The following is a 14,227-nucleotide window of genomic DNA, read 5'->3' as shown; positions in this document are numbered from 1 at the left end:
TCTGATCTGCAAACCAGAGCTTGATTTAAACACTCCTGTTACCTTAGCATGTTATTGTTAGAAGCAGTCATAACATTAGCAACCTTTTAAAAGGTGTGCTGGTGCAATACACAGATCAAATGATCAAATTTTTGTGGTGCTTGGCAAGGCAGAGTCTTCCATCACAGTGATCTTCAGCCTTACCCTCTTGGTGAGCACCCTGACTCACACTTCATCTTGCTTCACAGGCCCCAATGTCCTTTCTTACACTGCTTTGTCCCATAAGTAACCCTATTTATTTATCTGAGATAAAGAAAAATTACTTTTTTTAAAATAAATGATCTGCATGCATCCTGCTAATTTACATCCCTTAGTGTTATACCAACTATGCTGTCTAACCCTAACCTAAAGTTTCAGCCATTCCTGAGTTTTCCCCACTTAGACTTATTTGAATTAATCATTCAAAATGTATACCTAACTCTTTTTCTTCATTTTCATAGAATAAACTCCTACCAAATCTTAAACATTTAGCAAAGACAAAAATCCACACTCCAAAACTTAATCTATAAAATTGCAGATTTTTGCTGTTTACCTAGTTACACAGCAATCCAGCAGTACCCCTGTGTCTTGAGGAAGATCACTGGAATAGGAAGGCATTTTGAGGCTAAAAGAGGAAGATTTCGTATGGAAGAATGTTCAGGAGGGAATTGCAGTGTTACTCATGGCACACACACTCATATTAACATACCCACCTGCTGAGTGCAAAGATTTCCAATGTAAACCTTTAAACCCCAGAGTGCTACTGATGTCATTGAGTTGTAAAGCTAAGGCATGTCCTAGCAAGGCTGAAAGAAACCTGAGGAGAGGATTTTCTGCACACCTCATCCAGCACCACCCACGAGAGTTTTAGTCATGCTGTGGACTAGAGCAAAGTAAGCTGCAAGAGAATTTGTGGAGACCAGCAAGCTGAGCAGATTACCAAAGCAAGGCTACCATAAACACTAAAGAGAGAGTGAAGGATGAAGTCCTGAGAGAAAGGGAAATAGGTATTTCAGCATGAGAGTCTTAACAGGAAACTATTGCTCCAGAACATTTAATAGCCCCATAATTAGGGTGTGATTTTAGAATATTTGACACCTGGACAGAAGTCCCAGCTCATAAGCCAAGCTAATAATAACTTCAAGGATGCATTACAACTTCTGGGAGAGTGCCCTAAATAAATGAAAGTGAATAAACTGTCTCTTAAATTTTTGTAAGGCCCAGTCTGTTACAGACATAGGCCCAAATAGGCATGAGCATACCTAGTTTGAGACTGGAATGCATTTTCTGGGAGAAATTTGGTTCCTAGAAATGTCAGTGTATACACCAAGAGACAGTCAAGGACTGACCAAAGGATCAGAGTAGCTCAGTGATTAATTGTTACTTATTTACCTGAAGTACTAGTTGGGCATCCGAGTTGCCTTTGTGGTTTCAGCCTCTTGTGCTTTATGGCACAAGTGCCCAACCATCAAAGCCCTGCACTTCATTTCCTCGTGAATGGCTTTAGATCATGACCTTTTCCAAACCTTTCCATGGAAATACTGAAGTCACCATCTCATACAGAAGTGAGGAATGTGGTGGGAGGCTGCCAGTTTACATTTTCATTTTCAAGGACAGAGAAAACCAAAACTACATGAGACTCAAAAGTGTACAATACCCAAAAATATGCTGCTTTAAAAGAGAAACAAAGGGTTTTAATGGGAAACTAGTGGATGGAGAGGGGAACTTCACGTGTAATGTTGTTGGCTTTTACTAAGACATAAGAAAAAATTAATAAAAACTGACTTGTCTTTGGGAACAATATAATATGGGTTGCAAAATCACTGGTGTACAATAAAGCCATGTTGCTTGTTTTGTTTTGTTTTTTTCCCTTATCCAGTTTAGCATCAGCAAGCTTTATTTCTTCTTTGTCTACAACCAGCTCCTTTATTAATGGCCTGCAAGAGTGAACCTGAGTGCATTAATTATATTTGCAAATAATGTCATTTGAATAAGAGCTGGAAGTGCTATTCAGAACAAAGAAGTAACAAAAAATATGTAGGGAATTTAGTAATCTCTGCTGAATATAATGACATCTTTGGAGGAAGAAGAAAAAAGCTAAAGATAAATAATTTAAACACAAATATTCAGTAGAGGGGAGGAAATGTAGGAAATAAGGTGTTCCTAGGTGAGTAAGTGTAGGCAACACTGACTACTGCCAAAAAAAAACCTTTGCAAAGCATTAGTGAATATGCTAATGTCCAGCACCAATCCAATGCCATTTAGTCACAGAGTACTCTTGAGTTCTAGGAAAAATATTAATGAAAGATGACCTATGAGCTGTGTTCAGAGACAAGGAACAAAAGTGGCCAGAGAGCAGAAAGAATGGTGCATTAAATGAAACACCAAAAACCTCAGAAAATTTGCCCATAGGGTGCTTACTGCATCAGCATGGTCCAGCTCTCAGATCAGCTGTGGAGGAAAGCACCTGTGAACAGGACAGAAAACAGCCTGTGTGACACGTTCTGTGCCTGATGTCCCCTGTATGTTGTCCCCAGTCGAGAACACATTTGGCACAGCATCATGCTCCTGACCTTGGCTGAATTCAGACATGTGATTTGATGGAAATTGATTTGAAGGTTGTCAGGAGAGCAGCAAGAGAGGGGCTGCTCCACGAAAGATGGCGCTCCAGGAGCCAGGGGTGGGAGCTGTCCTGGTGGGGATGGTGTCCTCAGTCAGTACCACAGTTGCCACAGAAGGCAAGTGCTCTGGCTCCAGTGGCCTTCCAGGGGTGCAGTCCCAGGTGGGGATGGTTGGGACAGCAAAGGCCCTGTTACCCTCAGAGCTCTTACAGAAAACTACAGAAAAGTTTTAAAGGAAATCCTTTCTTAACTATACTGGCTTAACTATTACTATACTTAGTAATGGCTAGTTATGTCAGTTAACTTTGTCATTTAAATGTTAGATGCTTACAGTGAAAACCCTTCTGAGCTGTGACCTCAAGTCTTTTTCTGTAGTTGTTAAGTGCAAATGCACTTTAAGGAACCATATAGCTCATTATATTCATTCTGTGGGTCAGGTATGCATTACGTGCTGTCAGAGCCTGCTTCTCTCCAGTGATTGTAGGGATCTGCTGGTGCCTGTCCCAAATGAAGATATTATCCTAGGTCCAGTTATGTGAGGGCAGGTGGCTCACAGGTCAGAACTGAGGAGTTTTGGGTTTATGCTGAGGGATTCCCAAATGAAATGATGTTTTATGGAGGCATAGGGTTGTATCATGACGACCATCATTTTAAATGATGATCATGTTTTTAAATGATAGATAAAATTGTTATGACTGTAAATGATATCTGTGATTTTTGTGACCATATAATGATCATAAAAATATGTACCAAGAATATGGGTGACAACAATTATAACCATTGCACAATCAAATATGCATTTATTCAAAAAATGTTTTAATGACATGATAATTTTAATAATTCAGCTTTTTTGGGGGGAAATAAATTACAACAATTTGCAGATTTCGTTTTGCTGAGTCCTCAAAACCTAAACAACTTAAACAACTGCAGCCTGTACTAAATTTATCTGTACTTCATGTATCTTTAATTTGCACTGAGGAAGAAATGCACTTAGCTTGGCACCTTGCAGGGTATAGCATTACTGTAGTAATTATTTTAATTCCTTATGTTTCTGGAAAAGGAGTTTTTTGTCAATTGTACATTAAAAATGAATGAAAGAAAAGCTTCCCTGAAACTGCTGCTTTGTCTCTAAAGAATATTGATCTGGATTTTCCAAGTGAAAACCAGAAAGTTCACAGAGTACCCATTTTACAGGAGTGAAGTGACCAAAATTCTTCATCTAAAGTGACTGACTAGATCCAGTGACACTGCATTGAGTTTTGTTATGGTTTTGGTTTTTTTTTTCCCTTGGTCGCCACTTTATACTTGAGATCCCACAAAAACAAACAAACCAACCAAACAAAACCTGTTTGGGTTAGGTCTTCGAACTGGTGGCCTCAGATCTGCTCAGTAGCTCCTTTTTGTTGGAGTCCACTGTTGTAAGAATTGTTGCAAATATGATGAAGTGGGTGTCAGGCTCCTGCACAAGATAATTACTGATTAATTTGAACACAGACTAAGAGAAAACTTGCTGAAGCAAATGTAAGCATATTTTTTCAGTGGTTGGCTCAGTGTGAAAAAGAATTTCAATAAAGAAAGCTGGGCTTATTTGGTTTCTCACCACCACCACTTTCACAGCCAGCAGATTTAAGTGAGGTTACTGAATATTACCAACTGTGAGCACAAAGCATCCATTTGGGTTTGGTGTTTAGTGTCTGTGTACAACTCACTGTAATTTGGAACAAACTACACATGTATTCCAAAGAGAAAAGATGGCTTGCTTCTGGTTAATGCTACCTAAATCTGAAGTTTTCCTTCAGATTACACATGATACTAATATATTTGACATCAGAGTAAATCTCAGAAACCTGACACCAGTGCTGGTTTGAAGCTGTAACATACAGGTGTAGATATGCCAAGTTTCACAAGTCCCTGTTTGCTTTCAAGTCCACTGGCAGCCTGACTCTTGAAGTTCAGGTTTCCTTGGGGCCCGAGTTGTTATTTTGAAGATTATGCCACAGGTTCTGGGTATGCTTAGACATATCATTCAAGCAACTGAAACTGAGAGGCTGACAGCTACCTGAGTCTGAAGCCCAAGGGCTGATCCTTACCTGGGTATTTCCTCTGCCTTTCTTGCCCTGTGGCCTGCTTGTGAGACATATACTGACTTACACCCCATAGAGCAGCCCTAAAGCAGGGGAGACTGCGAGGTGCTACTGCAGAAGTCAAGAATGTGATGATGTCAGCCCCTCTCTGGGATTTGGTGTCAAATCTTGTACTGAAATTGGGCAGTGTGGGAACAGGAACAAAACTGTCATCAGCTGAGTGAAGTGTTTTAGCCTCTGCTCAGTGGCCAGGTGAGCCTCAGCTTCAGGAAACTGAAAACAGGCTTAAGAACTTTGGGTGGTAAGTCAGTGAAATCACAGAAGCATCCACTTCTGTGAGCAAATCCCTCTAAAACCTGTGTCACTGAGTGGGGGAGGACCTATGAGGAGAGTGCTGGGTGGGGAGCAGCACCTGACTGCCTCCAAAGATGAATCTGGGCAGGTGTCCACTCGCCCCATGGGTTGGTGAGCACTTCTACTGAAGCATCTGACTCCCATACTGTGTTTACAGAGCTCTGGCATGATTTTGGGCTGGGATTGCCCTTGGGCAGCAGAGCTAATTAAAAAAAAGAGAGGTTCTCTGGAGACTTTGGACTAAAATCATGGCTGTCATAAGATTGTGCAGTTCTCTACAATCAGTTTTACTCTCTGTTCTGTGGACAGTATTTGCTATTTTGCTATGATGTGAAAATGCATAACTGTTTTAATAATACTGCATTTTTGTTCCATGTTTCCATGGGTACTTTCAGAAAAAAGTAAGTACAGTGTTGGTGATGTTGTGTTTGTCTGTGTGCATCTGGCATGCTTGATCATACTGTTAACAACACTTTCCTCACTTGAACTGTGTAATTGATCACCAGCTGATGAAATGATCAAATAGAGCATTTCACACTAGCCTGATGTGACACACCCTTTGTAAGAACCACATCAGCAGTGTGTGTCACACAGAAAAGGGCAGAATGCTGTGGAAAAAGTCTTAATGTTAGGACAGCCAGAATATCTATGCTGTTTTACACAAATTTGGTACAGTGACTTGCTGTAACTGTGGGAAACTTTCCTAACAGAGGTAGAAATTTAATGACGTGACTGTTGGTGCCATTCATCCTGTCCCCTTCTGTTTAGGTGTCTGGTTTTTTACCTATTCTTTCTTTGGTTTTCCTTTTCTCTCAAGGAAGAGAGGGTGAAATTCAGGCTACAAAGCAGTGCTCAGTAGCAAGCAGCAGAGTAGCTGAGTGCAGTTTGTTCACTGTCCCACAGGGCAGTCACATCAGCTGCAGGGTGCGTGGCTCCCTTGAAGCAGCACCCAGCAGGCAGTCACTGATAAGGCAGTCACTGATAAGGCTCTGTCTGGGTGGGCTGTGTGCTCGATGTCTCAGTAGGAGATCATGCCCAGAGATGGGGAACACGACATGAGTGGGGTCCTGTTGTCTGGAGGATGAAGGGGTGTGTGGTAAAGGGGAGGTGTGACAAGACAGCTGGGCACTCAGTGCCTGGCATGGAGTTGGCACTCAAGGCTGTCATGATGTTCCCACACAAATGAGGCCAGAGATCCCCACTGAACTGTGCTAACCATGGCCTATGCTCTGGAGGGTCACAGGAGTGACCACAACTACTGCTATCTGTTCCCTGGGCTGCCTTTGCTGGCTTCTCATCTGGGGAAATCAAAATATCTGGAAAACAGACTGTAGAATGAAGTATAGTAGGGAGGGGTTGAGGCTGGAGGCACTTCTGAAGTGCACTTAAATTTAAGATAAACTTGGAGACCCAATAGACATCTCACTGACTGAAAATGTGGTTTGAGGGCACTTGTTTTCTGAGTCACTGTGGTGATTCCTGTTCTTCAGTTTCCTTGTTCTTACCACTTATAAAACAATCACTTGCATGAGAATTTGGTCTCTAAAAACCAGTCTGTTTCTCTCAGGCCCCAACAAAAGGGGATAAAACCTCTAGAAAAACTGTCAGGATATTGCTTGGTACAATGAAAATTATTTGTGTTCTTACTAAAAGAGCAAGAACTGTAATTTAAGTGTAGAATTGTGAGCTAATATTTTTTTTTTTTGTTAAAACAATGATTTTCTTTACCATAAGGGAGAATTTAGTTTTATTTTAGCTCTGAATACCTGTTATTATCTATCTTGTTAACCATGATCTTAGACATGCAGCACCAGCAAAATGCAGAGTGAATGTACAGGAGTCAAGCAAAAAGAAATGCTCCTGTACTGTTTATCAGGTAGAGCATTATTTTGCATCAGGTCTTAAACTCCAGACTTCAGCCCATTCCTTCAGAGGAAGGTGCTCTAAAATACCATGGTTTTAGCATGAGCCTAAAGAACTTTTCTGGAAATGGGTTGCATTTGAGGAAAGTGTTGATCATATGCACCATGGGTTGGAGGGCTTGAAATGAAATATTTGGTTTAGATCTTTCTGAATTCTTATTGGTTCCAACAGTGACAGCTACAGTGACCTAAGTGATGACAGCTCTCCAGAAAAAGAGTTTCCTTATTCTGACACAAGCTGAAATGATTATATGAGAGCACAGAAATGGATGATGCTATTGAGGTAAACTGAAATGTTTTGATACTGCCTTATGACACTGATTGATTTTAGACTTAAAACAGGAAATAAAGTTAACTTAATTCTCTCATTTGTTTCAAGTCACATCTGAGAGCTTATGTCTTCTTTCTTGTCTGTAGCATTTAATTGTTTTCCTCTTCTGCTGCTTAACTCTGAAATTGAGATGTTAAAGTCTGGTAAGTATTTTGGGTACATCTTTTATTTAGGATGCCGTACAAAACCAAGTTGTATTAGTGTTCGAAGATATATTAAAAATACATTTTGAAATTATATTTCATTTTTTGTGTCTACAGTTTACAATTCAGAATCACTTCAACTACATTGTCTAGACATTATTTTTTATTTTGCCTTAATATTCACCTGTTATTGCATCTGATGCATTGATACAACAAAGACAGCCCAACATAAATACATGTGTTTGATCTGCAGAGTGATAGAGATACAAACAGGTTTTATCAAATTGTAGCTTTGTTTGCCATGGGTTTTGCCAGACTGATGTTGGATTTGTTGTTTATTCAGCCGTAAACATAGTAGTCATAGATTTCCTTTTAGTTTGGAGGTTGTATTTCCTGTGAGACACCTGATCTCTGCAGGATCTGAGCTTGAAACTTGGTATTACTTTATTTTTTTCTATGTGGATTCATCAGAGCTGGGGCTGGTATGACTCTCTCATTCAGCTTTTCAGTATTTCTGAACACTTTTGTGAGGAGGGCACAACTTTCTCCTCTGATTATGTCTTACATAGTATTGACACTGAGCAGCTCTGCTGAGCAGACAATTTAGGGCTACATATGAAGAGCATTTCTGCCTGATGGTTCCTGATCCAAGTAGTGGCATGAGATACTAAAAATTGGAGTTCAGTCCTTAGATGCATGGATTTCTTTTGTGATTTTCAACTGAATTTTTTTTTGCTCTCCTGTGCTACATGTTGAAGAATAATGATCCATCCCCAAATCATGAGGGAAAAGAACAGAATGTTAAGAGACTTAATGACCCGGTACATGTACATACAGTACTGATGCCTGTCCTAAAATAACCAAAAAAAAAAGTAGACAAATGTTCCTTTTCACTCTTGCCTGGATCCTTTCCACCTCCAAACATCACAATGGTTCTGTTCCTTGAGACCAACACAAGGTACAGGGCAGTCCCTCTGGAAAAGCCCTTGCTTTCCTCAGTGGAATTTATGGATGGTATTTCTCTGTTTACTGTTGCAGCGTGGCTTGTTCAGTGCTTGGATGAATGTACTTTTGTGATGCTTTTAAGTGGTTATCAGTAGCCAAGCTGATTTCGTTTGAACATGACACTAGTGGATACCAATTGTTATTCAACAGAATTACTCTAGAAAAGATTAAATAACTAAATCCAGATATCAAAAAATAAGAAAAGCATTGGCTTTTTTTTTTTTTTTTTATCTCATGGTTAATTCTACCCGTTAATCAGAGCTGGATACACATGTATATTATATTTAGCTTTGTGATTTCACTTTAGATAAAATGCATCTACTCATAGAATTTACATAGGACTACTTTGAAATTAGTCAACAAATTTGAGTGAAAATTACATAAGCATGAAATAAACTGAGTTAAAGATGAAATATTTTTAATAATTGATATTTCTAAATTTATTCTTCGTTCCTCTCCCTCTTTTTATGTTACAGAAAACTTGGGAACAGGACAATATTGAATAGAAGAAAGTAGAAGAGTAAGCTGCTTGCAGTTCTCATACTGTTTCTTCCTCTGCTGTGTTCAATAATTCTCATTGCAGATGACAGTTTTACTGTTCTGTAGCACAAACTGCTCTGTGTAAATGCTGTTTCCAAAGTTACCAAACAGTTGTGCACCTTAGCTGTTAATCATTATTATCTTGTCCTATATTTCAGAGTGATCTCAGGTGAATATGTATCAATTCACTAGTTCACAGCTTTCTTGATTTGAGGAAAGATTTGACTGATTTCAGTTTGCCTTGGAACAGGGAGAATAAATGCATGAGCTCTTGGGAATGAGGCAGGGAATGCACTAAAGCATTTAAAAGAAAATTGTCTTTCTCCTGAGCAGTAGAAAACCATTTCAGGTTTTTTTTCCTATTAAGGTTGTATATATATTTTTATTACTTTTTTTTTGCTGTTCAATATGTACAAATGAAAAATGGTTGCTGTACCTCAGCTCTATGTGATTATAGTAATTAATGTTGGATACAAGTTTTTTCACTTTGCTTTTATAAGCGATTTGATTTCACATAAATTCATTTGCTGTATTTCTCCTGGAAGTCTGATAATGCTGAACATAATTCTGACCTACAAAATTACAGAAGTGATATTAGAAGGTGGTTTCATATTTGTATTCTGTAAGAGAGAAAGTAAATACGTTCATATATTAAACTCCAGTTTTAACACTTTTGTGAAAGTTGTAGAAAAACCAGTCATAAATCTGGGGTGTTATCTGGGCTCCAGCTGTGCCTCACTCAGTTAGCTGCAGTAAATAAGTGTGAAACAAATTAAGTAAGGTTCACCCTTGTTTTCCTGCATTCTGTGACCACTCCGTCATCGTAGCACTTATTCCCAAATGGAATGGAATGATGTGTTTTAATTTAGAAATCACAAGTTATTCCACTGCATCTCAACTCAGGCAGCCCTGCAAAGCCAGGGCTGGAGCCTGAACCACTGGGACAGAAGAGGAAGGTGAGAGGTGCTGCTCTGGGTGTAAGGCAGCATTAAGGTGCAAGGGGTGTAAGGATCCCATAAGCATTGGGGCAGTATCAAACCTGTCACAGAAGCTGAACCTGAGCTATGTAACTGATGGGCTCAAGATGCTTGGGGAACACTTTCCTATAAAGAAAAATTCTGAATTTTGAGAGTTGCGTTTCATTTTGGTTTTGGGTAAAGTGTCTTCTTTAATTCATCAAAAGTCAATATCTGCACAAAAATAAGAAGCACCATGTTCCTTATTACAGCTTTGTAAAACATCAAGTTTGAGGGCTGTGCATTGCTCTAGAAAAGCTCAGGTTACACAGCAAATCTGTCCTTTCACTAAAAGAAGCTTTAATGGTGATGAAATATAAAATGTATTTTTATGGCTGCACTTTCCTGAAGTAGTTTGTGAATATGTGCCTTAGAAATAATGACAGCAGAATTGGTGTCACTGTATGTCTTTCCCAAGAGACACTGGCCACTGCTTTGTGGAAAGTGAAGAATTTCCTACAATTCTCTGTAATGTGCAAATGTATTTTCAAAACATTTTCAATAAATCGTGTTATTTGGAAGTGTTTGGGTACCTGCTAAAGAATCATGAATTGTGAACTGTGGTGTTAAAGAAAGAATTCATCATTTAATTATGAAGCTGCACTTGCTGGTAAAGAAGGGGAGCAGCATCCGAGTTTGGATGGGACTGCAGGGTAGGTATTGCACTTCACTGATTCTGTGGACAGAGGTGTGTCTCACTGAGTGTCTGCAGTCCAGTATTGCATCTCAGCAGTGTGGATTCCTGTTTCACTGTCAGCTTTACAGGTGAGCTCCTTTAGCACCTGCCTAACGTACTTAATGTGTACTTCCCAAAGCTGAGGTTGCTTCCCCTTGTTTAACTGCTTGACGTAACCTGCATGTGCTAGTGGGTAATGCCTGCAGAGCTTGGATCTAGTGAGGAGGATTTGCTTGACCAAACAGACTGCTCCTCATCAGGGAGTTCAAGTGGGAGGGTGGGCCAGATGCTACATTAGTGTGCTGTTTTTCTGAAACCATATTAGTATCAGACAGAGTGTGACTGTTTATTCAGAGTAGTACCAAGAAAGGCTTACTGTGACCTGAGATTCACGGAACTCTGGGATACTATTTCTGAAATCCTCTAGAGGCATCTAAGCCCTGGCTTTGCAGGAAGACCCTGGAAGTTTTGAGCAATACCTTAAAAGTAGAGGTTGACTTTTCTCAAGCAGGAATTGCAGCCCAAAGCTAAAGGAAGCTTTCAGGTAAGAAGAAGCAGATTGTCAACAAATAAGGGCAAGGTCTTGCTGCCCAAAATGATGTGGAGGACATAAGGGAAAGTCAAGTGTAAGAGCAACAGATGACTTACCAACCTGAGCTAACCTCCTCAGGAGAGCTGTGTTACAGCTGCCATGGCAATGCAAATGAAAGTTTTTTCCCAAATTCTGTGTGTATCAATAACAGTAGGGAGTGTGATTACAGCCTAGAGGACTTGTGAGCTGGCAGCAAAGCCAGATCAGCACAAGTGAACAGGGGCTGCGGATACCTATGTGGGACTGACTGAAGCTCATTTCCCACAACGTCGCGGTCTGCATACGTGAGGTGACCAAAATCTGCTGAGAAAGGGAGCGAGGTGGAGCAGGGGGCAATCAGAAGGACATTGCCCTTGGGAGAACACGTGGCCTCTTCCAGCATGTTGCAGAAACTCACTCAGCTTGACAGGGAAGTGAATTATACAGTTGTTTCTGTACCTAGGACTGAATAACACCTCATCGTTGCACACAAGTCGAAGGAGGCTTCTTCCCTGGCACATCTGCATGGGAGCTGTGGTGTATTTCTGTGCCTCCACATTTTATCCCATCAGTGCTTGGTTTTTCCCTGCTCGCAAAGTGAATTGGTAGCTGTTAGCTCTGTGATAACTTCCAGACAAACTCTTATCACTTTACCCTGTCTCCACTCTTGACATAGTTGGTACTTTGTTCAGGTATTTCTTATATTTTCTCAGGTAGCAGCCTTTGTATTTTTGATGACAATGAACTTAGTATCTCAGATATTTCTTCCTTTATTGGGTACTGTCTAGATTTTTCAGGTAGTTGTGTCTGAGTTGGTAACTAGCATGTGCTAACAAGGGAAAATGAATTGAGAGCTCATCTACAGTAATTACATTAAAAGAGTTTGCATATGTTCTACTGTGCAGCAGGCTCATGGTGGTATAGCTCCCCTAAAATGGCTCAGAATATTTAGATCAGCATCTATTAGATGTCCAAAGAAAATATCTATGTTGCCTCACTTGGAAATTCTGTCTGAATAGCAATTCCAGAAGTTCTGATTTTCCAGTCTCTGGTTGATTGTCTTGACTTTATCTGTAAACATTTTTTAAACTTTTTTTTAAATGTGAAATAACTTTTTATGGAACACAGAAGTAGACCAGTTCTATTGTTCTTTATTCTTATAAAAGTAAGTAATCTTGAGTACTGTCTGGTTTCTTGCTCTCTAAAATACCTCAGGGATTGCAGGATTTAACATCCTGCTGTGACCTAGCTGACTTACTGCTGGAATAAGTCTATTAAAATGTCTTTCATCTTGTAAAAATGGTGTACTTTAATCTTTAGACTTTGATGATTTGTTTGTATATGGAATATTTTCCCTGCTTGTAACATTCTAATTCATTTGAAGAAATTTGTTGCCTTATTGGACTCCTGGTAACCTGCTCTCACAAATTTGGATCAGAGCCTAGAAAACCAGTTTTTCCTGAACTGTGGGCAACATTCTGTATTTCAGGAGTGCTCCTGGAAAGGTAAGGCTATTTCTTCTACTTCTATGAACCCTCAGTTAATAATTTAAGAAAAGTTGGGAGATGCTAGTGAAGTTCACAGTAGCATCCTTTGGATAACCTAAGAACTGACTGAAGTCCTGGATTAAAGCATAATCCAAGACTCCATACATTTAAAGGAATAGTTAGGATAGTCTGCTCTGAGCTTCTGCATAACATATCCTCATCCAATAGCAGCTTCAATAATCCCTGATTTCAGAGTCAATCTGAGCAATAAAAATATGACCTCAGGTGTCTTTTTGTTTGAATATTGCTTGTGCTACCTTTGGAACATGGTCTTCATTGCCTAAATATAGATTTGCCATTTGAGAAATAGTGCAGTTTTGGAGCAAACCATCTCACCACATGTGATTGATTTCCCACAACAGCTGTTGTGCACCAGACCTCAGATCCTGTTCAGGAAATAAAATTTGAAGGTTTATTCCAAAACCTGGTGTAATTCAGTTCTGGACCCACCCGGGGAAGAACACTGCCACAGAATGCCTCTGTATGGGTGTTGTATTCACCCTCCTATCAGCCTTTTTGTTGTTTTGTGGGGTTTTTTTGTTGTTGTTAGGTTTTGTTAGTTTTTTTGGTTTGTTTGTTTGGGTTTTATTATCGTTGAAAGCTTCCTCAAGGTTCCACACAGGCACCATGCTCTGAGTTGCTGGGCATGTGTTCTCATGTAAGACCAGAAACCAGGCAGCACAGTCCTGGAGACACCTGAGCTGGTCCTCTTTGAGCTTGGTAAGTGTCCTATTTAAATGATGGGGCACTGCAAAATACAGCATCACAGGCAGTCCTTTGGGCCTTCTGGGCCATGCTTGTATCAGCACTTGCACTGCTAAATATTGATGCCTATGTGTGAACTCCTCACCACCAGCTCCTTTTGTCCTCAGCAGACAAACCAGGAGCTTTACAGTCAGCCTTAGCAGATCAGATGAATTGCCTGTGGGTATTGTTTCTTTCTTGGCATTAACCTTAAAAAAGAGCCTGGCCCAAATGGCCAAGATATGTATGTTTGGTCAGATGATTCTATTCCTGATAGGTCCTGATAGGTATAGGGGCTGAACTGGGAATCAGTCCCTACCATCTACGCATTGTTACTAATCAGCTAGATGTGTCTGGCTCCCTGGTATCTGGGGGCTCAGTTGAGCAGTCTCACCCTCGGACAGCCTGAACTTCCCCAGAATACAAAATTCATTCTTCTCTTGGGCCTCAACGCCATTTCTGTGTTAGTCAAAGCCTTGAATGTTGCAGCCCTTTCTTGTTGAAGCCCAGCCAGGGGCCTGTCCCTGCGTGTCCCCAGTGTGGGTGCTTGGGTAAGCACCTCTGTCTGCCCTTGCTGGGACCAGCTCCACACGAGACACAGCAGCAGCAGGATCTGTCATCATGAGTTATCATGTAGTGCCTCCCTCCCTCCCTG

The 14,227-nt window shown here is 40.3% G+C and overlaps 1 protein-coding gene across 5 annotated transcripts in view; it reads left to right on the top strand.

Annotated features, from left to right (window-relative positions):
• Window positions 1–10,555, top strand: part of CTPS2 (CTP synthase 2) — an 84,017-nt gene extending 73,462 nt beyond the window's left edge. For 2 of the 5 annotated variants that reach the window (XM_038157166.1, XM_038157136.1), the window contains 3 exons: window positions 5,473–5,478; window positions 7,172–7,282; window positions 8,955–10,555. In XM_038157166.1, the coding sequence (XP_038013094.1) occupies window positions 5,473–5,478; window positions 7,172–7,241 (76 nt within the window). In that variant the 3' untranslated portion in view covers window positions 7,242–7,282; window positions 8,955–10,555. Of the gene's footprint in view, window positions 1–5,472; window positions 5,479–7,171; window positions 7,283–7,416; window positions 7,474–8,954 lie in introns of all 5 variants that reach the window. The other 3 variants (XR_005259356.1, XR_005259357.1, XM_038157151.1) reach the window with 3 other exon arrangements.
• Window positions 10,556–14,227: the final 3,672 nt, after the last annotated feature.

The sequence above is a fragment of the Motacilla alba genome, chromosome 1, assembly GCF_015832195.1.
Source record: "Motacilla alba alba isolate MOTALB_02 chromosome 1, Motacilla_alba_V1.0_pri, whole genome shotgun sequence".
In the NCBI taxonomy this organism is placed as follows: domain Eukaryota; kingdom Metazoa; phylum Chordata; class Aves; order Passeriformes; family Motacillidae; genus Motacilla; species Motacilla alba.
This window is presented reverse-complemented; position numbering and strand designations above follow the sequence as displayed.